The sequence below is a fragment of the Malus sylvestris genome, chromosome 7, assembly GCF_916048215.2.
Source record: "Malus sylvestris chromosome 7, drMalSylv7.2, whole genome shotgun sequence".
Taxonomy (NCBI): domain Eukaryota; kingdom Viridiplantae; phylum Streptophyta; class Magnoliopsida; order Rosales; family Rosaceae; genus Malus; species Malus sylvestris.
In genome coordinates, this window is record NC_062266.1 from 16,626,507 (window position 1) to 16,653,929 (window position 27,423).

General features: G+C 36.2%; 1 protein-coding gene across 1 annotated transcript; it reads left to right on the forward strand.

The window, feature by feature from the left end:
- Window positions 1–1,022: 1,022 nt before the first annotated feature.
- LOC126630568 (agamous-like MADS-box protein MADS3) lies at window positions 1,023–27,423 on the forward strand. Its single transcript, XM_050300699.1, has 8 exons — window positions 1,023–1,204; window positions 10,448–10,523; window positions 10,702–10,763; window positions 10,861–10,960; window positions 11,472–11,513; window positions 11,888–11,929; window positions 12,041–12,180; window positions 27,336–27,423. Exons 1-8 carry the CDS (start codon window positions 1,023–1,025, stop codon window positions 27,421–27,423), a joined length of 732 nt encoding a protein of 243 aa, XP_050156656.1.

The window sequence follows — 27,423 nt, forward strand, 5'->3', positions numbered from 1 at the left end:
TTATCCTATATATGTTGACCATATGTTAGTCTTAAATGATGCCACACGTGAGGAGCATGTTGAGAGTGCGAACCCGACCCCCACTGAAAAAGGAAGCCTTACCTAATAACGCAAAGAAAAAACATCTTTTTATACCATATTTTGTAAGTCACACGATGTAACGGTTGATGATTGAATTTAATTTTTAATGATCTAAAGAATTTATTCAATTATTAACCGTCACATCATATAAAATCATCAACTTTTCCATTTTCCATTCATTAGGGTTAGGGTTTAGAGAATCTAACACCTACGTGAAATTTTCTTATTCCGGTATCTTTCATGTAATTCGGCCCTAGTGAATGTGATACATACCATCCATATACCTATAGCTAGCCAATAGCTGCATAGCTCCTCCCCCACATCAAATTGGGCGCGTGGGTTTGGATAATATTCATTGCCCTAGGGCACAAATCTGCTCTGTCAACAGAGCTTATTAATAATGGACAATGCTCAGTAGATCAATTTTAAAATTAAATTTGTAAATTAAATAATGTGTTATTTATAAAAAATACACATAAATTAATACTTAAGTAATAATTTAATCATTAATAATCCCATTATTTGATTTACAAAATTTGATTTACCTAGCATTATCGAGATGATCCAATAATTATGTAAAATTGCTTAAATTGTTAAAATATGAAAAATAGAGGGAGCAAAAAGGAAGATTAGTAACTGCTGGGGGTTTCCGTATTTTGTTGTAATAGAATTAGAAGATGTATCATGTGCCACTTGAATTCTCTCTGCTAGAACATCCCATTTCTATAAAAAACAAACCTGGCCCCCTTGAGAACTCCCACTCCTCACAGACTGTCCATTTCACCAAACCACACCATTTTTGTGTAACCCCATCCTAAGGAGAAGAGGAATATATATCTATAGTTTATATATATGGGATAACAAATACAGAGACAAAAAGCACAAAATATATTTCATATTTAGTTTGCAAAAAAAGAAGGGGAAATTGAAGAGGTGAGAATATGGGGAGGGGAAGAGTAGAGCTGAAGAGAATAGAGAACAAGATTAACAGGCAGGTGACTTTCTCAAAGAGAAGAAATGGGTTGTTGAAGAAAGCCTATGAACTCTCTGTGCTTTGTGATGCTGAGGTTGGCCTTATTGTCTTCTCTACCCGTGGCAAGCTCTATGAGTTTGCCAGTGCTGGGTACTCTCTCTCTCTCTCTCTCTCTCTCTCTCTCTCTAACTAAAGTTTAAAAAAGATTGGTTCTTTTGCTCATTTTATGGATTGTGTGGTAATGGGTGGTTCTTAGATTTTCTTCTTCTTCTTCTTCTTCTTCTTCTTTTTTTTTTTTTTTTTTTTTTTTTTCTATATTTTTTTGCTGCATTTCTTTATCTCAGAAAGCTCATTCCTTTATTGTTGCATATTTCTTAAAAACCATTTTCTTTTGGAATTTTGGTTTCACATTTGTTGTGTTTACTTCTTCAAAGATTATAACTTAGGTTTTTTTTTTCACCTCCCTTGTTTTTGTTTCTTTAGCTAATAGCACCTGTCTCTGACATCTCTCCTTCCCTGGCTGAGCAATCTTTTTTTTTTTTTTTTTTTTTTTCTGATACTCCTTGTGCTCTTAACGTTTTTTGGATCAAACAAAGGCAGGTTTTCTGCGTCTATTATTATCCATTTTCCCAATCACAGATCGACATGTTTCATCCCCTCTCTCTCTTCATCTCTCTAGCTAGCTAAGCTCTTCTCGGTATATGGATGTGGTTGCTTGTCTTTGCTCTTTCATATATGTGAGAACAACTTCTCATCTCATATCATGTGGGGAGGTTTTAACAAACTGCACCTGCAGCAATCACCTGACTAGGAAACTCATCTTTTACCTTTGTATAAGAACTAGGCTCTCTCTCTCTCTCTCTCTCTCTCACACACACACAATATCCAACGTTCATAGAAACTTGTCCTCATTTCTTTAAAGCCTATGGTCTTTTGGTTTTACCAGTATTGTCCCTCTCTCTCTCTCTCTCTCTCTCTCTCTCTCTCTCTCTCTCTATATATATATATATATATATGATGGCCTCTATGGTGGGAGCAAATCCAAGCCTACAGTTCTGCCCAGATACATTATGTTGGTCTCTTTGTTTCATCTTTTGATCCCTAGGTTCAATGGGATTCTGTCTCTGTCTCTCTCTCTGTCTCTCTCTCTCTCTCTATATATATATAAAGCTTGCAATTAAGTTGTGTGGAAAATCAAGCATTGGTAAGCTCAAGAGAGATGAAATCTTGATCTTCAGATCTTTGGTCACTTTTTTTTTGGTAAAGAGTTCTTTGGTCCTTCAGATCTATGGTAATCTTCTTTATTTTAGTTTCTTAAAAGAACCCAGCTAGGGTTAAGTCATGGTTTTTGGTCAAGGAAAGTATTTGTATTTGAATCAGAATATTTTCAGAAAAAGATGTTACCTAATAAAATTACCTTTTCCTGGAAAGAGAATCCCAGGTTTTGTTTAGCAACAACTGGTATTCAAGGATTCGGTTTGACAAACTGGGCCTCAGTTCCAACTTTCAAATTGTATGATCCATATTGTTGAATGGTACATTAAATGATGCATGTTCAACTGCATATGTATATACATATACATTTATATATGCTGACGATATATATTTCCATAATCAACTATCCCCAAGTTCCCCAGTATATTTTGTTTTGTTTTGCTACTTTGGTGAAAATATTGCTTTCTCTCTCTCTCTCTCTCTCTCTCTCTAAAAGCTTTTGATGTGTCAAGCCTTGCCTGCAATTGTGGATCATGATATCATCAGTCCAGTAGTTTATAGATATGCCTTCGCTGTTTAGTATTTCCTCCTCTTCTGTACAATTAATGTCACAGACCACATATTAAATAGAAAATTTCCAATTTTGGTTTCAAAATTTATTTTTCAGTTTTTCTTACATTCTGGAAATAGATTTTGAACCTGGGTTCTAAAAAATTTCATTAAAATAAAAGGAAAACATATTCAAGCATATCTATAAAGCTGCAACACTTGCATAAATAGGTCCAGATCTATTTCATATTGTAAACAGAGAAGGGAAGAACTATCTCAAAGAATAAGAAAGGTTGTTTAGAGAGAGAAAGTATATGTTTGTATTGTATTTTCTTCAATATATCAGATTACACTTACACAAATGTATATATGTCTAACTATCTTAGCTTAACTACTAAGCTAAGATAAAGCTCACAAGATATTGACACTTGTCACAATCTAAGTTCATGATATGCTAACCAACTTAACTACCTTACACACTATATATAACATCCTCCCTCAATCTCAGAGTGAGGCTTTCCAACTCTGAGACTGTAGCAATGCGTGCGAAACAAAGGAGTAGAGAGTCCCTTTGTAAGAATATCGGCAAATTGGTCATTGGATGAAACGAATTGCACTTGCAGTAGCTTCTTGGCAACTCTCTCTCGGATGAAGTGGACATCGACTTCAATATGTTTAGTGCGCTGATGCATGACAGGATTGTAAGCAAGAGCAATGGTAGAAAGATTGTCACAGAACAAAGTTGTTGGACCAAAAACCTCAATCTGCATAAACTGAAGTAATTGTGTGATCCAATCGATTTCAGCAGCAGTACTTGAGAGTGCTCGATATTCAGCCTATGTAGATGATCGAGAGACTGTGTTTTGTTTCTTGGATGACCAAGAAATAGGATTTGGTCCGATAGACACAACCAATCTTGTTGTAGATCTACGGTCATTTGGGTCACCCGCCCAGTCTGCATCGCTAAAAGCATGGAGAGAACCAAGATCTTTAATATCAAATTCTTTGGTCAAAGCTCAAATAGTGATATCAATAGCAGCTGAATCACTACCTGTGATGAGGATATCATCAACATAAAGAAGTAGGATAACGACAGACTTGCCAACATGTATAACAAACAATGAGGGATCAGAATATGTGGAAAGGAATCCCAGAGAAGGAAGAAATGAGGTAAACCTGTCATTCCATGCCCTTGGGGCTTGTTTTAACCCATAAAAGGACTTGTGTAGTCGGCAAACATGTGCAGGATAGTGAGGATCACTAAACCCAGGTGGCTGTGTCATATACACCTCTTCCTAAAGAATGCCATGGAGCAAGGCATTCTTGACATCAAGTTGTCGTACTGGCCTTCCAAAATTAGCTGCTAATGCCAAAACCAACCTCACAGTTGTTGGTTTAACAACCGGGCTAAAAGTTTCTCCATAATCGATACCCTCTTTTTTATTAAACCCTTTGGCAACAAGGCGGGCTTTATATCGGGAAATAGAACCATCAGCATGCTTTTTGATCTTAAACACCCACTTACATCCTACCAAATTTTTATTATGAGGCAGTGGAACTAAAGACCAAGTGTGTTGAGTGTGAAGAGCCTGCAACTCTTCTTCCATAGCAGATAACCACATTGAAGACTTAAGAGCAGACTTGTAAGTGCCAGGTTCAACTTGTGAAATACCAACCGTTTCACTTTCTTGAACTACTAAAAGAAAAGCCTTCTTTTTCGAAATACCACTCTTAGCTCGGGTTTGCATAGAGTGAGTATTCATAGGAGGAATTGGAAGAATAATCTGCAAACGATCAGGTTGAAACTCATGTTGCAGTTCAATTGCAGTAGTACTCGAAGTTGCAGAAGTGAACTCATGAGAAGGCAACTCATGAGAAGGCTCATAACATACCCCACTTGAAATCTCAGGAACCACAGGGAGTACAGAAGAGGATTGTTATTCTGTGGATGCAGTAATGGATTGTAATGAACTACAAGTACCACTGTGTTGAGGAGATTGGGATGACATAGACACGATATGATTGTCACGATTAACTAATATGGAAGAAGATGATGGGAGAACAACAGAATTAGGAATAAAATGTTAGGTGACAGAACACTTAGCAGAGAGAGAAGGGTATGGAAGTTTAAACTACATGTCTGGAAATATAAAACTTGGTAGAACAAACATCATAACAAATGAAACCCTTGTATTTGGAAGCATAACCAAGAAAGATACTTTTGGATGTCTTAGGTTGCAATTTGGTACTGTTATATGGTTTTAGTAAAGGAAATACTGAACAACCAAACACTTTGAGATGATGTATATCTAGAACAGCACCAAATAACAATTCAAATGGAGATTAATTTTGAAGAATATGTGAAGGCATGCGATTTATAAGATATACAACAGTTTGGCACGCAAAAGACCAGAACATGGGTGGTAGAGAAGTAGTTTGCAAAAGAGTTATAGCTATTTCAATGATATGCCGATGCTTTCTTTCAGCCAAACCATTTTGCTCAGGTGTATAAGGGCAAGACAATTGATGTTTAATCCTCTTGTCCAGTAAAAATTGTTGAAATGATTTACTAAGATATTCACCCCCACCATCACTCTGTAATATTTTGATAGAAGTGGCAAAATGATTGGACACATAATTGGAAAAACCAACAAAGTAGAGAAAACATCACTTTTATTGATAAGACGAAACAGCCAACAATGTCTTGTGCATTCATCAATGAATGTCACATAATACCTAAAACCATCTATTGAATTACAAGGAGATGGACCCCAAATATCACTATGAATGACTTGAAATGGATGAACAGACTTAGACACAGAGTTGACAAATGGCAGTTTACAGAATTTACCTTCCAGACAAGTATGACACATCACAGACAGTGAATCAGGTAAAACAGACACATTACATTTCTTTAACATCAAAGACACCACAGAATTGGAAGGGTGACCTAGCCTATTATGCCAGAGACTAGAAGATACACGATGTCCAAGATAAGCAGTGGGAGCTGAAGGAGTGATAACCTTCTTTTTAACAGAAATTGGGATATGATACAATCCATTACTGCATTTTCCTTGAAAGAGAATCCTCCCTGTGGCTTTGTCCTGGATCCAGAAAGAGAATGCATCATATATTAGCCAACAATTGTTGTCCAAACAAAGTCTATGCACAGATAAAAGATTATGAGATAAACGAGGAACATAAAGAACTGAATTTAGTTGAAACGGTTTGAAGGAAGTGTGAAGAGTAGAAGAACCAATATGAGAAATCGATAAACCTGCACCACTCGTAGTCTGAATGGTGTCATTAGTAGGGTATGAGGAAGCCAATGACAAATTAGTCAAATTAGCAGTCATATGGGAAGAAGCTCCGGAATCAGTAAGCCACAGTTGCTGAGAAGGGGCACTTGGTGCATGAGATTGAGATGTCGAAGCATGCATAGCTGTCGGAGCATGAGAGAACATAGTAGAATTCTTGAAGTGATAGTATTTGGCACTATGATTCTTCTTCCCACAGATTTGATAGCATTCAGAGACTGCATTATCAGAATTTCGAAATCTGCAGGTAGGAGCGAGATGACCAAACTTGCCACAAATCTGACATGAGGTATTGGAAAATCCTTGTTGCCGTGGTGGAGAAGAACCAAGAATTCCAGGAGCTGGACTCGCATTGTAATTCCCATATGTATTCCTGAAACCTCCAGGACGAGAGTAGGAGTGATGCTAAAATTTACCCTTGTTTTTGTTCTTACTATAATTCGATTTGAACCCAGAAGAACCCCCATATGAAGAACCATTGGAAGGATCTCCAGTTTTGGTAGAATCTCCATAAGACGGTGAATGACTGCCATTATTTCTAGCAACCATAGCAGATAAGAAAGGAGTGATAGGGACATTGTCAACCATTGCTTCTTCAGCAAGTAACTAGGACCGGAGGTCCTTCATGGAAATCACATTCTCACGGCCTCGAATAATAGATCGCTGATGCGTAAAATAACTAAACACACAAATTAAACCCTCTTTTTATCAATTGTAGTAAAGTATGTAAGTAGGGATTGTTCTAGGCCGGGGATTAGGAGGGATTGCTAAATCACTTGGAAACTGACTTGAAAACGTGAAAACAAAGTTTAAAACACTAACTAGACTCAAAGAATGCAAAACTATACTTTAAAACACTAAAACAACCAAAAGACTCAAAACAGCCCCTAAACACTCAAAACTACCTTAAAAACACAATCTGGGCAATTTTGGGACTCTCACACAAACTTGGACAAATTTTGGTTTTCTAATGAACTAAAACACTTAAAAACATAATCTAAGACAAGTTCTAATTAATATGACTCAAAGAAATAAGATGGGGTTGATTTTTGACGAAAATAATTAAATTAAGACAAGAACAAAGTAAACAAATTCTTAGACAAATTTGGGTGAATCAAAACACTCTAACACACAACCAAAACAGAAATTAAACACTTTGAAACAATAAAGTAAAAGGGGGATTTTGGTTTTAATGAATTTGAAAACAAAACAAACTTTGTAAAACAAAACAGATTGTAAGTGAATTTGAATGAAACTTATGGATGGAAGATTAGCTAGGAGGTTCTTCTCCACATATGTCACACTTGCATACAAAACGATTTCCAGTTGCTTTTCGATAAGCTATGAATACTCAACGCCCCAAATTAACCGTGAATTGCACTAATTAACCCTCAGTTTTTTCCACAAGTTATTAGGTTGGATGATTGCATACGACAACCCAAAACATTCCCTACAAGTTCCCTACATGAATTGCATAATAGAGATACAAGCAAGAATCATTAAGTTCTATGAAAAACATAAGCATTGACGAGGCACTCGTTACTATGATTTGCATGAAACTTATGCCAAGAGTTTACTTAACGTGATTGTGACTAGCAACCTTCACTACTTGTGAATATAAGTTTATAACGATTAGGTGAAACTCCCTTATATTCTAGCGTCAAATTCATGCATGAAAATTAAGCGTGCACTCTTAACCAACATACACAAATTAGTTTTTATATGAACGGATAAGTAAATTGAATTCACAACTTATGAATCACAACTGGATGTAATCAAATCATATTGCAAGTATGAACATAGTTTCGAATCACCCCCTAACTAAGAGGGGTTTAGTTCCTCATACTCACAAAGCAAAGATACATAAAATTAGACATTAAAATCAAAGGAAAGAAAACACCTAAAATGCTCCAACTTGGTAGCAAGTGCATCCAAGATTCCTCCTTTCCCTTGCTTGCGGCAGATTGGGTTATGGACAGATTTTGGGTAGTTTTATGATGTAGAATGGATGGGGAATGGTATGGAAGGGTTTAGGGTGAGTGTGGAGGAGTGTTTGATGGTTGGAGGGTGGTGGAGAACTAGGCAAAGAGGGTGGAAGAAGGTGGAGTGGCTGTTATGTTTTCTAGGCACTAGAATGGTGTTTTTGGGGTGTTTTGCTTCCTAGGGTGTGTATGGACGAATTTTTGTGATAAAATGATGAATATGGGGGATTGTCCTTTGGCCAAGGGGTGTAAACATGTATTTATAGGCCCCAAAAACCTTAGAAAATCAGGTTAGGTTAAGGATGAAATGCATGGCAATTTGTGTGTGTGGTGTGCAATGGTCCAAGGGTGAAAATGAAGTAATGATGCAAAGTGTGAAGGGTAAAATGGAGTGGTGTTGTAGCTAGGGAGCATGAATGATTGTGTACATTGCATAGAGATGGAAAGGGAGGTGAAATGTGTCAACAAATGGGTCAAAGGTGCAACAACATGTGTTGCACATGGCATTGGATTCCAAATGTGAATGATAGAGCATCAATTGGTGCATGTAATGGATGTAAATGTTGTCTAAAATCTAATGAGTGAAGGGAACAAGAGGTATCAAGCAATTGAGTGTAATAATTAAATGAATTGAAGCATGAAATTAGAAATTATGTAGGGGACAAGAGTGATCAAGCATGGCATGGAATCCAAAGGGAATTCTATGTGGTTTGCATGGCAAGGAATGCAAGTTGGGGTGACAGATTTTTGGGCTGTTTTCTTCATCTTTTGGACCATAATTCTTCATATTCTTGGCCTCTTTAGTTCTCAAATTCGTCCATCCACTTGGCCCATGCATTTGCTATCCATTCCAAGCCCGAAACATGCTCCAAAGGCCTCCAAAATGCATCTTCTTGCATACTTTGTCCATAAAATCTGAAAACACACGAAAATGACTTTAAACATTAAAATAACTAAGGAAACACGACATAAATGCACAAGAACAAGCCAACTAAGTCGCATAAATGTGCTCCTATCAATCACAGAGTATTGTATTCAGATGGAAGGCCATTCAAGGTTAAGATAACTATATCATCATCATCAAAATGAACCCCAATAGCAACCAGATAGTCCCGAGCTTCTTTAATTCGTTGCAAGTATTGAGAAATGGAATCAGTACATTTCTTGATGTTCTGCAACTCTGATTTCATCTGAAAAATTGTAGCTCGAGTAATAATAGAGAATTGTTCTTTAAGACGCACCCACAGATCACGAGCACTAATACTACCGATGGCACAAGAGACCGCTGAGGGAGATAAAGTGGCGGTGATTAACGCATCAATGCCCTATCGTGCATCTTCCAAACCTTAAACTCATCACTTTCAATCAGAGAACCCCATCACTTGAAGAAACATTAGAATCCCCAGAAGTAGAAGCGACAAACCGTGGAGGGCAGATATGAGATCCATCAACAAAACCCATAAGACCATGACCTTCAAGAAGCAAGTCGATCTGAAAATTCCAAGTAAGATAATTGGAATCATCAAGTTTAACATTCACAGATGAAGAAACTGTGGAGATGAGAGACGTTATAGAAGATTGAAGAATCTGCAGCTGAGCAGAAGTCACCATTGCAAAGATCCGAGACAACCCAGATAAAGATTTTCACTGAGGAATTATATCAAACACTTGGTGTGCAGACAAAAAGATACACCGAGTATAGAGAACAGAGAATAATCACGACCCCAAGAGAGAGAGAAATCGTCAACCAGAATCTTTGAGTCATAACTTATAAAGATCTATATCTAACACATATTGCATATGTAATCAACATCTATATTTTACTTTTATTTTGTGGTGATCTTAACTTATAAAGATCTTTAACCTCAACCAGAATCTCTGAGTCATGAACTCATTTGTGTATGCGTGTGTAAAGAAGCTAGAGAGTTAATTTATTGTTTCATTGATTTTAAAGTTAATTTCCTGCCATGTTTTTAACTTCATATATATATATATGTTCATTTTACACTAGAATATATATATATATATATATATATATATATATTCATTTTACATAATCAGCCCAGAATATTTATTCAGATAATGAAATGCTTGAAACTTTTGCTCATAAGAATTTATCTTGGTGTACTTGAGATCAATGGTACTTTAATTAGTGATTTTCTTGGTATAATTTGCTATCTAATTAGGTTCAAATTTGTGAGCCGGTCGTTTACCATAAGTTTTAAAAATTATGTGCTGATCTGATGGCTTTGCTGTGGGAATAATTTCTTTATTTGATTCACCTACCAGTTTTCACAAACAAAATTTTAATTTACATTTTCTCGTGGCAGTATGAGCAAAACCCTTGAACGTTACCAACGTTGCTCCTTCACTTCACATGAGAACAGCATTGAACGTGAAACACAGGTTACTCTAGTTAATTTCTACTGTTTATCAAAAGTAGTTTCCTTTAGATTAAACTTGTAATGCACTCAAATCAGAAATTAATATCATGGGTTTAACAGTTTAGTTAATTCAAGCATAGTTTCATGAATGATCTTAACTATGTTTTGTTTTTGTGTATATATGGCTAATAATCATGCAGAGCTGGTACCAAGAAGTCACAAAACTGAAAGCTAAATATGAATCACTTCAACGAACTCAAAGGTTATGCAATAACTAATTAGAAATTAACAAATCAATAACTATATATCCATAATTATTTGCTAACCTTGGTTTATTTTTGTGATGCATTTGGATTAAGGCATTTGCTTGGTGAAGATCTTGGACCACTGAGTGTGAAGGAGTTGAAAAATCTTGAAAAACAACTTGAAGTGGCTCTTGCACAAGCCAGACAAAGGAAGGTGATTATTAATGCGTAATTACTTGCTATCGATAAGAAATTAAATTGTTAATTTATAGCATTGAAAGCTAATCCTTTTTTTAATTTTAGTTGTACGTCGATCACAAATATGAAAACACAACTAGAGGATCCTATTTCTATAGCTATCATCGTCAGTCTAATGATAGTCACACTCAGGTATCACAATTATGTTTCTATGCATATACTTAATATTCTCCTCTCTCTCTCTCTCTCTTTTTCTTTTTGTTTTTCAAACTTTATTCTGAGGTATTGCAAAATAAATTAATGCCTAACTTTGTTTTGCCTAATTAACTTTTAATAATAAATGTAGACCGGCAACCAACCCATCTTACAGGCTGCATTCCTTTTGTTTTCTTATTTTTCTCACTAAAATACATAAACATACATATTAAGTTCACAATCCTAAATTAATTAACTAGCCAGTTAAATGGACTAATAAGCTAATTGGACAATGAGATAATCTTATACATTCGGATTGTTCTTGATTGTAGGCACATCTTATGATCGAACAAATGGAGGACCTGCGCAAAAAGGTAAGAGAACTCTGAATTTATATAGTTAATTAAGTAATCATCTGCTACAAATAAAGAGCTCTTATCATCTCTCTAGCCATCGTCTTACAGACTGCAGTAATGCCATTGCACGTATGTGGTGATCGATGGAGGGGTGGGGTAATATTGTTATCAGTTAGGATTATGATAAATCTATACTTTGATTCCCTGCAATGTAACCAGAACAAACATTTCTTTTAAAATAATACACACCATGTTCATAATTTTATTAGCTGTATGACTTTCACAAACACAAATAATTTCTAACCTGCACTTGTTCTCTTTTTTCTTGCAAATTCTTGTGTTCTAAACTTGTCATTAGCATCTAAATATTTTCTAATATTCAAATACGGTAGGAGCGTCACCTTGGAGACCTTAACAAAGAGCTCAGGGTCCAGGTATATGTGCTACTGATATTCCTCCATATTTATGCCAGTAATACTCCATATTTGTGACATCAATTAACTAATTATAACTAGTATTGTGTTTATGCGCTTTAATTTGATTAGCTTGAGGCAGAAGGCCTTAATCTGAAAGTCATTCAGAACATGTGGAGCTCAAATGCAGCAGCTGGAAGTAGCAACTTTTCTTTGCATTCTTCACAAACCAATCCCATGGACTGTACACCTGAACCTGTCTTACAAATAGGGTAATTATCTCATTTCTCTTTTGTGCTTTTGGCTAAACTCAAGCTAGACTGATCAGATCATTGTTTTTCTGGAACAACTTCAACTATAAAAATACTAGCAATTAGGGTGAAAAAATAATCTTTGTCCTTTCTAGCAAAGTAAAAGTTTTCTTGCAGTTAATTGTGTAAGTAAATTTTTGGGTTTATGTTTAATGATCCAAAATTGTAAACTATTGTGCAAGTTTCGAACCATGCGAAAAGGGTAAAACAGTATTCTTATCCGAAAAATTCTATTTTTTGAACTTAAGCAGAATGAATTATTATTCAAGTCATCTATTGAATTTTGTGAATGGTATATTCATCATAAGACAATGAGGTACAAGAGATAGCAAATATATATGTGCTAGAGGGAAGAAAACAAGACTACATATCCCTCCTTGATTTACGTCTAAAGCTAACAAAAAAAGAACAAACAAGACACATCCCTTGAATTAAGGGAATTGACAACAAGACAAATAAGACACATCCCTTGAATTAAGGGAATTGACAACACTATCTATCACCCTAAAATCCTTTGTACGGTGAACATGCAACCTAACCTAACCCTAGTTGCCATTCTTTCTTCCAATACTCCCCCTCAAGCTGGATCAAAAGGATTAATTGATCCAAGTTTGAACAAAAGACGCTGAAAATTAGCAGAGGTTAGTCCTTTTGTGAAAATATCCGCAAGTTGATCATTACTGCGCGTCTAGTGAGTATCGATCACCTTGGACTGAACTTGATTTCTGACGTAGTGACAATCAACTTCAATATGTTTAGTTCGCTCATGGAATACAGGATTCGATGCAATGTGCATCGCGGCCTGATTATCACAGTGTAGGGACATGGGTTGTTGATGAGGAAAACCTAAAGCAAACAGAAGGTAATGCAACAACACTTTGTTTCTTGCTTTTTCAGGTAACTAGGTTGCCTCCCACAAATGTACAAAACCTAGTGGTAGACTTGCGATCAAGAGAATTGCCTGCCCAGTCAGCATCGGTATAGCCTGAGATCTAAGTGCGACTATTGTTGCGCATAAGAATTCCTCTACCAATGGAACCCTTAAGATAACATAGCACACGATGAACAATCTTCAAATGATCCATGCTTGGAGAGTGCATAAACTGGCTAACAATGCTGACGGTATATGATATATCAGGACGTGTGATAGTCAGATAAATGAGTTTGCCAACCATTATTTGATAATAACTTAAATTGGGAACTGGATCACCGTGAGTTTTTAGCTTCAAGTTACTATCTAAGGGGGTGCGAGCAGGCTTGCAATCTGTCATTTTTGCTTCGTGAACAAGATCCATGACATACTTGCGTTGGTTGAGGAAGAAACCCTTGTGAGAGTGTGCTATCTCGATGCCTAGAAAGTATTTGAGAGTGCTAAGATCCTTGATAGCAAACTTGTTGTTGAGATACTGTTTAAAAGCATTAATCTCTGACATATTATCACCTGTCACAATTAGATCATCAACATAAATGAGCATAACTAGTTTACCCACTGAGCTGGAACGAACAAATAGGGAAGAATCCGCAATACTTCGACAAAAACCAACCTTTCCAGAACATGACTGAGCTTGGCATACCATGCACGTGGACTTTGCTTGAGACCATAAATGGATTTATGGAGTTTACACACCATTTCTAGATTGTTTGATTGAGGATGACCTGGGGGTAACTTCATGTAAACCTCTTCTTCAAGTTCACCATGCAGGAAAGCATTTTTAACATCCATTTGAAAGAGAGGCCATGTATTGTTAATTGCAACCGACAACAATACTCCAACAATGTTCATTTTTGCCACCGAAGCAAATGTCTCTTTATAATCGACGCCATAGGTTTGTGTAAAACCTCGAGCAACCAAGCGAGCCTTATTCCTTTCGATTGTGCCATCTGAATAAAACTTAGTTTTGTACACCCAACGAGCCTTATTCCTTTCGATTGTGCCATCTGAATAAAACTTAGTTTTGTACACCCAACGACTCCCCATTGCCTTATTTCCTTTTGGAAGTTTCACTATAGTCCATGCGTTATTTTCATGGAGGGCTTGAAGCTCCTCTGCCATAGCATTTCTCCACTCACTGTGAAGATTGGCTTCTTGAAAACTTTAAGGTTCTAGAGCTTCATTAATGGCACTTAGGAATGTAGCAAAAAAAGATGAGACTTTGCTATAATCAATAACATCAGTCACGGGATACCTGGCAGTGTAGGTCACATAATCATGCAACTTGGATGGAAGTTTCCTCTCTCGTGCAGGATTGCGACAAACTGTAGGAGATTGAACTAGAGGTATTTGAACAACATCATGGTTAGAAGGATCACTGGAGGGTGCAGTGTGAATCTTTGATGAGGAAGGGGTTTCATCTTCAAGATGTTCTACCGAGTGAAGATTAACATCATCAGGCACATGATCACTAGGAGTGCATGTTGCATCTTCTCCGTTTGGATATGGAAAAGGAAATAAGTCCATCAAATGCTCCCCCTGTCTAGAGTAATCCAGTGATTGTGAGAAGTAAGGAACATGGTCTTCAAATTTAACATCCCTTGAAACAACCATTTTTCTAGTTGTTGAATTATAGCACTTGTAACCTTTTTGCGTAGATGAATAACCTAGAAAGACACATTTGGCAGCCCTTGGGTCTAGCTTGTCACGATTTTGAGCTTGAATGTGAACAAAGCATGTACACCCAAAGATTCTCAAATGGGAAAAGTTGATCTTTCTAATTTTCAAGACCTCATAAGGTGATTTAAAATTCAACACTTTACTAGGCAATCTATTGATGAGATATGCCGCAATAAGAACTCCCTGAGACCAAAACTTCTTAGGCACATTCATGTGAAACATAAGAGCTCTAGTCTTCTCAAGTAGATCTCTATTCTTCCTCTCGGCCACCCCATTTTGTTGAGGTGTTCAAACACAGCTTGTTTGGTGTAATATACCATGCGTGCTCAAGTAGTGTGACATGTTATGAGACATATATTATGTGCCGTTATTTGACCATACAATATGAATTTTTGAAGCAAATTGGGTGGCCACAAGTCTATGAAAATCTTGAAAAACTTCCATCACTTCACTTTTAAATTTCAAAAGATACAACCAAGTAATCCTTGTGAAATCATCCACAAAAGTTACAAAATATTTGTATCCATCAAAAGACTTTAGAATTGGTCCCCAAACATCGGAATGCACGATTTCAAAAGTATTACTAGCCCTAGACAAAAAGGAAGTAAATGGTATGTTGGAAATGTGCCCTAAAGCCAATCATGTGATGATACTTTATGGACATTTCACATGTTAAACTAATCTAGTTTAACATATAAAGGGCATAGATTATTGTTTGAGCCGTCTCATATAAATGTTATATGCTTAAACGATAAAGTCCAAGGAATTTGTGATTGAGAGAATGTAATCTAATGAAGTTAGATTCTTGAGACCATTCTTTCGTAGACACATCCTAAACGTTCCTGATCATAGGATTGCCAATTGGGCATTGACAGTCCGTCAAGATCGGTACGTACTATGTCTTCTCTCAGGGAGAGTGATAAGTCTCGAATCATTGGTGTGTGTGACATCAAGACAAGTACGGTAGGTGCTCAATAGAGAATGAGTTCACTGAACGCGATCAACGAAGAGTTCTCATATTCCATGTCACATAAGAACTCATGGTTGGGATAATGCAAAGTAGTCCTTTGACCTGAGGCATCATAGTTGTCTTATGGTTAAGACCTTGATCTTTGATTATGTCAAAGTCATCCCACCAGGAGGGTGTCCACGGCATCGTTGGGGTCAAGCCGCTTAGCTATGGAGACAAGTGAATGCGCAACAAGGGATCTCTAACCTTCAAACCGTTTGAGGGAGAATACTCTATGATATGATTTGAATCTTTGGCCAAAGTATGAATGAGATTAGGGAATGCGTTCCGAATCACATTCAAGGTAATCATATAAGCACAAGACACACATTGGATAGTAGACATGAGAAAATAAACTATCAAACCAAACAATGTGGTCAAAAGTATTAGATTAGAGAAGGACCGTATTGCATTTGTAATCTCGAACTGAATAGGTTCTCTAACCTCTTCTGATTAGCTTGGGTAACCATGATATGCTGCTAGGTGTCACTCATGGTTTGTGGAAGCCCTAAACGTGTATAATCACTAAAGGGAGAATTGAAAATAGTTTCAATTCACAATCGATGTAAAATGGTTTTAATCGCCCACTACCTCGCTAAAAGGAACCTAATGGATCGCACACCGTGAAAGGTGGAGATTGGAGATTAAACGGAAATGAGTAAGAATGATTAAATGGTTTAATCATTTATTTATGGCAAGGATTAATTAATATGTTAATTAATCAAACGAATAAGTTCGTTAAAGACTTCGGGATAGTTTTGGACCTTAAGGCCCAATGGGCTTCGAACGTCAAGCCCATTAACTTAAGTTGTATGACAATTTAATGAATGAAGATTCATTAAAGCCCAAAAGCCCAAATCCCATAAGGTGGCCGGCCATATTAGATGAATTAGGGTTGTTTGGTTATTTAGGTCACTTAAAGAAGTGACTATATAAATGACTTTATAACTAAATATTTATTAAGTGAAAAATGGGTTTATTTTTGGGGAAAAATGGGTGAGAATTGTCTCTCCATTTCTCTCTAAAGAGGCCAACACCTTGGAGGGTACATCTAGCAATCCTACTACTCCAAGGTCACTCATTTCTTCTACAATCGAACCTTGGTGTCGAGAATTAGAGGTTCTCAATTTTGGGAACTTGGAGAACCTATTCTTCCATCCAAATCCATGGATCTAAGAAGCAAGGAATGAAGGCCCTTATCTCTTTGGGTGATTAGCCTTTGCTTATGCAAAGAGGAATCTACAAAGGTATTAATTTCAACTCACTTATGTTTTGAGTTGATTATTGGTTCACCAATCTACTAGGCTTTGAATTTCATGGGTAAATGTTTTGTTTTTGAGTGCATGTAAGCATGATTCCGCCTTTAATTGTTAATTGCATGCTATATGATGTTGCTCAAATGAACATGTTTTACAAAATAAATCCTTCAAGTGGTATCAGAGCCTAGGTCTAGTAGTTGGTGAATCCTTTTGTGTTTTGTAGTTCATAAGTTTGTGATCTAAAAGTTGTAATTGTTACAAGCTTTATTCTTGCTTCTTTGAAAGTAAATTTTGTTGGAAAATTTGCTATCTCAAATGTTGTAGATGTTGTTCATATGAGCATGAATATTGGAGCTAAAATTTGGTGCCATGCTTTTGGGAAAATTCGGCCAAAATCAAAGGGTGATTTTTTGGGTTCTTGTTTGACTTGTTAAAAGTGTTTTAATGTGTTCTTTGGAACCCCTAAGTACCCTAGTTTGGTTAGATGTTATTTCCCTTAAGTAAGAATGGTTTTGGAATGTTTTTGGGTGGAAAAAGTTCATGGAAAAATTTGGGTTTTTCATGGATGTTCTTCATTATTCTTGATGTTCTTGCCAAGAACAAAAAGGTTTGGTGTATTGATTCAAAGTTTTGAATTATTTCATAAAGTATATGTGATATGTTTTTAAATGATTTATTATGTATTTAAAGTGTTAGATATTTGTATAAATGATGATTGAAATAATTGTGATTGAATTATTTCATAAACTTATCTTACATACACTTGCATGTTTTTGACAAAACTCACTAATCAACACACACACCAACCTTATCCCTCCCCAAAACCAGCCACTCCCTCAAAGGGAGTACTTTTGGGGCTTTTATGCAATTACATAAAGTTTTGATACTTTTGTGTATTTGCACTTTGGCCCAAAAGTTTACGTTTTTACGTTAAGGTCCAAAAACGCTAAAGGACAAATTGTTTTGATCCTTTAATGATGTTTTTGCATTATTAAAAGTTTGGGTTCTAGTTGTATTTACATGAAGTTGTGACTTTTGTGTATTATACAAAGTGACCCCAAAAGTTTTTGTTATTGCAATATGGCCCAAAAGTTGAGGTTAATTGCATGATGGCCCAAATAGGATGAGAACAAAATTGTTTTGTCTCTTTAAATGAGAATTTGATTTTCATTTTGTTTAGCTCCATTTAAATCAATCTTATGGATACAAAAACCAAATGAAAATGTTGCATTCAATTAATTAGTTAAAGTGTTAATTAATTAAAGGGTGATTATGAACCTAAGCCTAATATAATTGAGCTATGTGAAAGGCGTTTCAAATTTGTTTGAACCATGGGAATGTGTAGATTAGATTTTGGTTGTAATTTGATTTGATCAAATGTTGTAAAAGGGCTTAAGCTCTTCTTTACTTTAAAGTAATTTGTTATATGCAAATGTTGTAATGAGCATAAGCTCACCTTTACTTTGAAGTACTTCTTTCTTGCTTTATACGATATGCATGAAAATGAAGTAGTTGGGTCCAACGCCCCTAAGACAACACGCCTTAATGTGATTAAACGCGTAACTAAAATCAATCACCATTCCTAGACCGAGGTTCAACACAAGGCTCGTGTTGAATCTAAACAAAGGTTCATAATCATCCTTAGGCCCTAAGGCAACTATGTAGTCCATCAAATGAATGCAAAGTTTATGTTAGTAGTATCATATACTCTTGCTTTAAAAATCGTTTTAAAAGCATAGTGGGAGTATTATGTACAACTAAAACAAAGGGATGGACCAATAGTTGTAATAGGACCAAAATAGTTTTAATAGAGATTAAAGTGTATGTTTATATGTGATGAGACACAAAACCCTCAACCAAACCAATATTAAGTTGATAAGCGGAGAGTGCTTTGAACACTCTTTCGTGGCCTTCCACCGTGGTAGGCTCCGATCGTTTGTGACTCGTACACCGGCTTCACCCTATAATGGGGGAGTACAAAGTGCGTGCTTACACTCAGGAGGAGTTCTATATACATACATGATGAAGTGAGGTAGGCAACGAGTTTAGCCAACATGATATAATTCTGAGGCTATGCTTGAACCCCTACACGAACTAGGCATGGTGGGAATGACTTAACTAAGTGCAATGACGCCAACATGATATAATTCTGAGGCATCACTCTCTAGAGGCCAAATAAGATGGGTACTTGCATTAGTTGCAAATGAGTAAGCGTACTCTCTCATTATTATTAATGCTAGCCAACATGATATAATTCTGAGGTGGGCTTGGTAATAGTGAGCCTCCCATAACCTACTAGGAGTTTCATCCAAAACTCTCGAATTCCTATGAGGGATATGGAATTTGCCAAAAATAGTGGGTGGTGCTATTTGATTTAAAGACCCAAATCAAATGGCTTAAAATCAATCAATCTATATTCGTTATGTATTTGATTACCAATATATTTGCAAACGCTATCCAACACTTGACAAAACCGAACGTTTAGTTTACGGACTTGGTACTACAAAACCATAGATTGTCTTTAATGGCTTGTAAAAGTACCAAAGTAGTCTCATCCTCACAATCTTACTATTGATAATGTATCATTAGAAGAATATGTTAGAAAAGGTCTATCATAACGAGGACAACACTTTTAATGTCATAATTCTTCAATTACAATTTGTTGTATGAAGAAATAGGAGTTGCTTTGAACAACTCTTAGTCAATGCAAACACTTAGTGCTTGTTTCTTTGTTACATGAACAAGGAACTTGAGAAGAAAGCACAAAGGCATGAACACTTAATGTGCCATGATTCTTCATTTACAATTGTTGTATGAAGAAATGAGAGTTGCCTTGTACAACTCTTGAAGGTTTGTAATTATGTTTAGAACATAATGGTTGGTTGACAAAAATAGTCCATTAACATGGACTTATGATGATTTTGAATCATTGAATGTTGAAGTGATAAATCACTTAACGAGACGGAAACTAGGCAAGGACTTCACCTTTGTGTCCCTATCCTAATGGTTTACTAAGTTTATTGTAAACTATGTAGTGAACAATAACCACATGCTCTCCAAAATTGTTTGATGTGTATAACACAATTGAAAGAGGTTTCAAGAGAGATAGTGGGAGTTTAAGGACCATGTCTAATGTAGTCAAAGGTGAAAGTCAGATAAAGAAGATAAATAACTCCAAGGGAACAAACTTTCTTTATGAAAGGATGGACATTGGAAGGGGTATTTGCAAGAAATGTCTTGCAAGTATCAAGAACACACCTTTCGAAGGTGTTGTAAAATGTTCTTGAAAAGTTCAAAACAGTTGGTTCTTCTACTTGAATGCATGATTCCGTATTAGTAACAAAGCTTTACAATCGTTGTAAAAGTGTGACTAATAAGAAGTAGAAGATATATGAGAGAAGAGAAGGTGCTTCACATTCGGAAACGTGAATCAAATGTAGATCTCTGCGAAAGCAGATGGTACTTACTTCCTCATATGAACTACCAAAGAAATTGGAAAAACATAGATTGTCTTTGTATTCCAATTTTAAGGAACTAAATTCCGTCACTATGTGAAATGGATAAATGTTTTGTTTGACAAAACAATGTTCTTTATTAATCAATGATTGGATTATGGTAATCTAATTAATTATCTCTATAATAGAGATAATATGGTGGTGTTAACTGTTTAGAAAATAATGATGCTTAAAACCCAAAAGGTTGCAAGGTAGTGACTAATCCCAACTAAAGTTGTGATACCTCTAAAACATAAATTACGAGTTGGTGAAAGATGGATGCTTTGGATCGTTAGATCCGGATCCAATACCTTCTTGTTAAAATTGTATAGAGATGAAATGTTCGAATCTTTATTCTTTTGGAAAGAAGAAAGAATCACAAAGTTGTTGAGGGTAATTCACTTTGATGTTTGTGGCACTTGTCCACAAACATATTACTACTCATGTTGGATAACATTCACCGAAGATCACTCTCGGTTGGACTATAGTTTATTTTGAATAAACACAAGTCCGAATACTTTGCAAAATGTTTCAAAGAATTCAAGAAATGTAAGTTGATGAGTAAGACATCTAAAGTATTTACCTCCTTAGATTTGATCCAAGGAAAGGTAACACTTTAGATGAGTTTCCTTGAAAGATATCAAGGAAAATAGCATCATAAGATAATATATTTCTCCATTAGGAGAAGAACGAACAAGAATAAGATTTAGTTCGTTAAATGTTATCTATTACCCATATATAGGATATATACTTCTAAAAACAATATGATTGTCAATGAGAAGATCTTCCAATATTTTCATGACTCCATAAGATGTAGTTGGAAAGAAAGACAAATCTTAAGCATGTTAAAGATTTGGGGTTGTGTGCTAACAAGCAATATTTGTTTGATAACAATCTTGTAGGATATCCTTAAAATAACTTTTGGATATCGCTTCTATAAACCAACTAACAAATGTTGTTTTGTTGGGTAGTTCATTGTAATTCTACAATGTGATTTGCCTAAAAGCAAATGAACGAGAGATAGAACTCAAAGAATGGGTTCTTTGAGAGACAAGAAAGTAATCAACAAATATAACAACCTAGTTCCTATACCACAAGCTCCAAGGTAGTCGATAAGGATTTATAAACCGTCTCAGTTGAATGGTTTTGAACTTTATGACTATGTCATAGAAGTTACACCTCTTACTTCGATAGAAATAAGAATGAAAAATCCTTATGACTACATTGAGTGCATATACGATATATACTTAAGGAAATGGTAAAGTACCATTTGACTCGAAATAATGAAACCTTCAAAGCTAATTGGTAGCTTAAGGTGACTACAATCAAATAGAATGGTTGACTTTAAAGGAACCATTTTTGACGTAGTCTTAGTTTCAATAAATTCGAAGATTGCTAGCTACAACTAAATGGTGATTCAATGTTTTGACATAATATGGGTTTCCGAAACCATTATTAAGATAGTCTTGATAATATATGTCTAAAACTATGAATCACAAGACATGAAAGTTGTAGAGATCCATCCATCATGGATCTTAGCAAGTTAGTGGGAGCTATTTGCATTTTATGAGAAAAAGGATCAAATCGTTTGATTTCTCATAAAGATGTAAATGAATCTTTTGTTTACTAGTTTTACAAAAGATTAGTGGGAGTTAATCATGTTCCTAAAAATTTAAATATATATGATATATTAATTTTGGAAATGAAAAGAATACTTCTTCGTTAAAGTTATGACTTTAATACATTATATGAAGATAGAATGTATTTGGGAGATATAGTCTATATACATGGGATGGAAATCTATAATGATATATTTCATGATATAATTGGATTATATCAATCCCTAATAATAGACAATGGATGCTAGGAAGTTTCTCATATGATGATAAACTTCAATATGAAGGACGATTCTAGTGAGACTAGCAAGTTGCCCTTCTCAAAGGGAATGTACCATTTGACTCCCAAAGAAATAATGCGTAAATTGAATCCTTTATGCATACGCAGAAAGGTGATTTATGTATTTCATATTGTATGAAAAACATTGATATGAGTTGTACCTAGAACGGTACAAGACGATATCAGTGCAAGCCCAGGATCAGAACCATGGCAACTGTCAAGTGAGTCCTTAAGTATTTGAGAAATACTAAAGGATAAATTCCTCAAAGAATGAGGAAGAATTAGAGTAACGTAAGGGAAGCGTAAATGTATTAGATTATGAATCTAATCCATCATTGGATGTTTCTTCATTATGAATGAAGAGATAAACGAATATCTCTTTATTATGACTAAAGAGATATTTGGATGGAAACATTAAAGTAATGACTTTAGTGTGTTCCATTATGAATGCAAGATATATTGCCATATAGAAGTTTACAACAATGTTGTTTGGATGGGAAAGTTCATTTATGAACTCTCTATTCGGTTCCAACCAGAAAGTGTTTGACACTAATGGGGCGATAGCTCAAGCCTGGGAATCAAGGTCTCATCAAAATCCGAACACAAATGAGAGACTAAACCACATGATTGAGAATCATGTATAATGGTGACGTCGTTATTCTCAAGGTTGCTTCTGTGGATAACACATATAGATATCCACTGCCTAGGCCTACTATTCAGCCATTTATGAAATGACTACAGAAGAGATATCATCATTGATGATCAAGCTGATTGGCTCTAGTGCAAGTGGGAGATTGTTGGAAATGTGCCCTAAAGCCAATCATGTGATGATACTTTATGGACATTTCACATGTTAAACTAATCTAGTTTAACATATAAAGGGCATAGATTATTGTTTGAGCCGTCTCATATAAATGTTATATGCTTAAACGATAAAGTCCAAGGAATTTGTGATTGAGAGAATGTAATCTAATGAAGTTAGATTCTTGAGACCATTCTTTCGTAGACACATCCTAAACGTTCCTGATCATAGGATTGCCAATTGGGCATTGACAGTCCGTCAAGATCGGTACGTACTATGTCTTCTCTCAGGGAGAGTGATAAGTCTCGAATCATTGGTGTGTGTGACATCAAGACAAGTACGGTAGGTGCTCAATAGAGAATGAGTTCACTGAACGCGATCAACGAAGAGTTCTCATATTCCATGTCACATAAGAACTCATGGTTGGGATAATGCAAAGTAGTCCTTTGACCTGAGGCATCATAGTTGTCTTATGGTTAAGACCTTGATCTTTGATTATGTCAAAGTCATCCCACCAGGAGGGTGTCCACGGCATCGTTGGGGTCAAGCCGCTTAGCTATGGAGACAAGTGAATGCGCAACAAGGGATCTCTAACCTTCAAACCGTTTGAGGGAGAATACTCTATGATATGATTTGAATCTTTGGCCAAAGTATGAATGAGATTAGGGAATGCGTTCCGAATCACATTCAAGGTAATCATATAAGCACAAGACACACATTGGATAGTAGACATGAGAAAATAAACTATCAAACCAAACAATGTGGTCAAAAGTATTAGATTAGAGAAGGACCGTATTGCATTTGTAATCTCGAACTGAATAGGTTCTCTAACCTCTTCTGATTAGCTTGGGTAACCATGATATGCTGCTAGGTGTCACTCATGGTTTGTGGAAGCCCTAAACGTGTATAATCACTAAAGGGAGAATTGAAAATAGTTTCAATTCACAATCGATGTAAAATGGTTTTAATCGCCCACTACCTCGCTAAAAGGAACCTAATGGATCGCACACCGTGAAAGGTGGAGATTGGAGATTAAACGGAAATGAGTAAGAATGATTAAATGGTTTAATCATTTATTTATGGCAAGGATTAATTAATATGTTAATTAATCAAACGAATAAGTTCGTTAAAGACTTCGGGATAGTTTTGGACCTTAAGGCCCAATGGGCTTCGAACGTCAAGCCCATTAACTTAAGTTGTATGACAATTTAATGAATGAAGATTCATTAAAGCCCAAAAGCCCAAATCCCATAAGGTGGCCGGCCATATTAGATGAATTAGGGTTGTTTGGTTATTTAGGTCACTTAAAGAAGTGACTATATAAATGACTTTATAACTAAATATTTATTAAGTGAAAAATGGGTTTATTTTTGGGGAAAAATGGGTGAGAATTGTCTCTCCATTTCTCTCTAAAGAGGCCAACACCTTGGAGGGTACATCTAGCAATCCTACTACTCCAAGGTCACTCATTTCTTCTACAATCGAACCTTGGTGTCGAGAATTAGAGGTTCTCAATTTTGGGAACTTGGAGAACCTATTCTTCCATCCAAATCCATGGATCTAAGAAGCAAGGAATGAAGGCCCTTATCTCTTTGGGTGATTAGCCTTTGCTTATGCAAAGAGGAATCTACAAAGGTATTAATTTCAACTCACTTATGTTTTGAGTTGATTATTGGTTCACCAATCTACTAGGCTTTGAATTTCATGGGTAAATGTTTTGTTTTTGAGTGCATGTAAGCATGATTCCGCCTTTAATTGTTAATTGCATGCTATATGATGTTGCTCAAATGAACATGTTTTACAAAATAAATCCTTCATGGTAATCTAGTAAACTTAGAAAAATGACAAACATCACAAGGACTTGTAACTTTGCACATGTTTGGGAACAAGGTGGATAAAACTTTTTCAGAAGGATGTGCTAGACGTTGGTGCCAAAGTTGTTGTTCTTGAGCTAAGCTTGAAGTGACTTGAAAAACCTTGGGAACTTGAATATGCTTGGAAAGATAGTAGAGACCATTTAAGAAAAATCCTTCACCAATCGTCTTCTTGGTGACTACATCCTGAAAGATCACATTTTTGGGAGAGAAAATGGCAAGACAATTTAATGAGTTTGTGATCTTGCCAACAGATAAAGTTGAAAAGGGAATGAGGGAACATAAAGAGCCTCAGACTCGACATCACTTGAGATCAAATGTATTTTTCCTTTTCCCACAACCATAGCATTTTTTCCATTGGCATCTGACACTTGAGATGGAATAGAAAAATTTTCAAATTTATGCATGTTTGTAGACTTGTTAGTCATATGATCAGTGGCTCCAGAATCTATAATCCAATAATCTTGCACATTACCAATGTTGAGAGCAGTTGAGAATGAGTGTAAGATACCTGGGATGTCCCTTTGTACCACACCTTCATTTCCAGCTAGGAAGCCAGTAAACTGTCCTAGTAGTGCAGTTTGATTGTTGTCACACAGATTTAGTGGTCCTTCATTATCTCCAAGACCCTGTTTCTTGACCTTGTTTCTTATGAAGAAACATAGCAAACTCGTTGATCAGTGCAGTTGGATTAGTGGTGAACTTCAGTGCTCCCTCAAAAGAAGTTGTGGCAACATGATTTGCCTTGTAAGAAGGGTTATACAAGCCTTTCGAGACACCTTTGTTATCCTTACGAAACTTTGGTTTTAACTCTGGATGAAGAATCCAGCATCGGTCTCTTGAGTGCCCACCAGCATCACAATGGCTACATTTTAAGCCAGTTTTCTTTCCTTTGTAGCCTCCCTCCTCACCAAGTTTTTGGTTAGAGAAGTAAGCCCTAGCTTCTAGTATATTTGCCTTTATGTCCAAGGTCATGACTTTCCTTCGAACCTCTTCTCTTTGAATTGTGGCACACACACTTGAAAAAGAAGGCAGGTCGGGATTCATGAGGATATGGCTTTGAAAATCTTCGAATTCAGGGCTCAGGTTTGCTAGGAGTTGGAATATTTTGTCTTCCTCGGCTCTCTTAGTTAGCACAGCAGCGTCGATGGTGTGTGGTCGATACACATTCAGCTCGTTCCACATAGTGGTCAGCTTTCCAAGATGTTGCACAAATGGCTTCCCTTCCTGTTACAAACCAGTAATGTCCTTTTTTAATTGAAACACACGAGCCGCATTGTTCTGATTTCCATACATTTCCTTGAGATTTTTCCAAAGAGTTATGGAGGATTCAGCATAGCTAAATATTTTTGCAATCTTACGATCCATGGAATTGAGAAGCCATGACATGACTAACTGGTCTTTGCATAGCCAAGCATCATACTCCGGTGAGGTAGTCTCAGGCATTGGAATAGCACCATTAACATAACCAAGCTTTGATCGTCCTCCGAGAGCAAGAGAAACTGCTTTCTCCCATGGAAAAGATAGTTAAACTCATTTAGCAAGACAGAACTAAGACGTTGATTTGGGTTGATATCAATATCTGAGTGTGGTGATGGTGGAGTAGCATGAAAGCCGTCTCCTTCCAAATTTACTGAGCTTTCTTCAGCCATGATTGAAGGACAAGAATACGCTCACAAATCTCTCAAGAGAACACCACAGAGACAGGTCGGTTAGGGTCACTGCTCTGATACCATATTGAATTTTGTGAATGGTATATTCATCATAAGACAATCAGGTACAAGAGATAACAAATATATATGTGCCTAGAGGGAAGAAAACAAGACTACCTATCCTTCCTTGATTTACGTCTAAAGCTAAAAAAAAAAGAACAAATAAGACACATACCTTGAATTAAGGGAATTGACAACAAGACAAATAAGACACATCTCTTGAATTAAGGGAATTGACAACAAGAGACACATCCCTTGAATTAAGGGAATTGACAACACTATCTATCACCCTAAAATCCTTTGTACGGTGAACATGCAACCTAACCTAACCCTAGTTGCCATTCTTTCTTCCAATATCATGCTTCTTGAAATATTGTTGGTTAATTATTTTACTAGTATGCAAAAGTTGTGCAAGAATTATTTGATGTGATAATAGTTGCTCGTTTGAACTTTTAATAGGTACCAGCAGTATCTTCCAGCTGAGGGACCTTCTATTCCAAAGAGTGTGGCCGGTGAGACCCACTTCATCCAAGGATGGTTTCTCTGA

Coding starts and splice junctions, on each gene's coding strand:
- LOC126630568 (XM_050300699.1), top strand. CDS start 1,023: ATGGGGAGGGGAAGAGTAGAGCTGAAGAGAATAGAGAACAAGATTAAC. Junction 10,764..10,860: donor TCACTTCAACGAACTCAAAG/GTTATGCAATAA, acceptor ATTTGGATTAAG/GCATTTGCTTGGTGAAGATC. Junction 12,181..27,335: donor GAACCTGTCTTACAAATAGG/GTAATTATCTCA, acceptor AACTTTTAATAG/GTACCAGCAGTATCTTCCAG.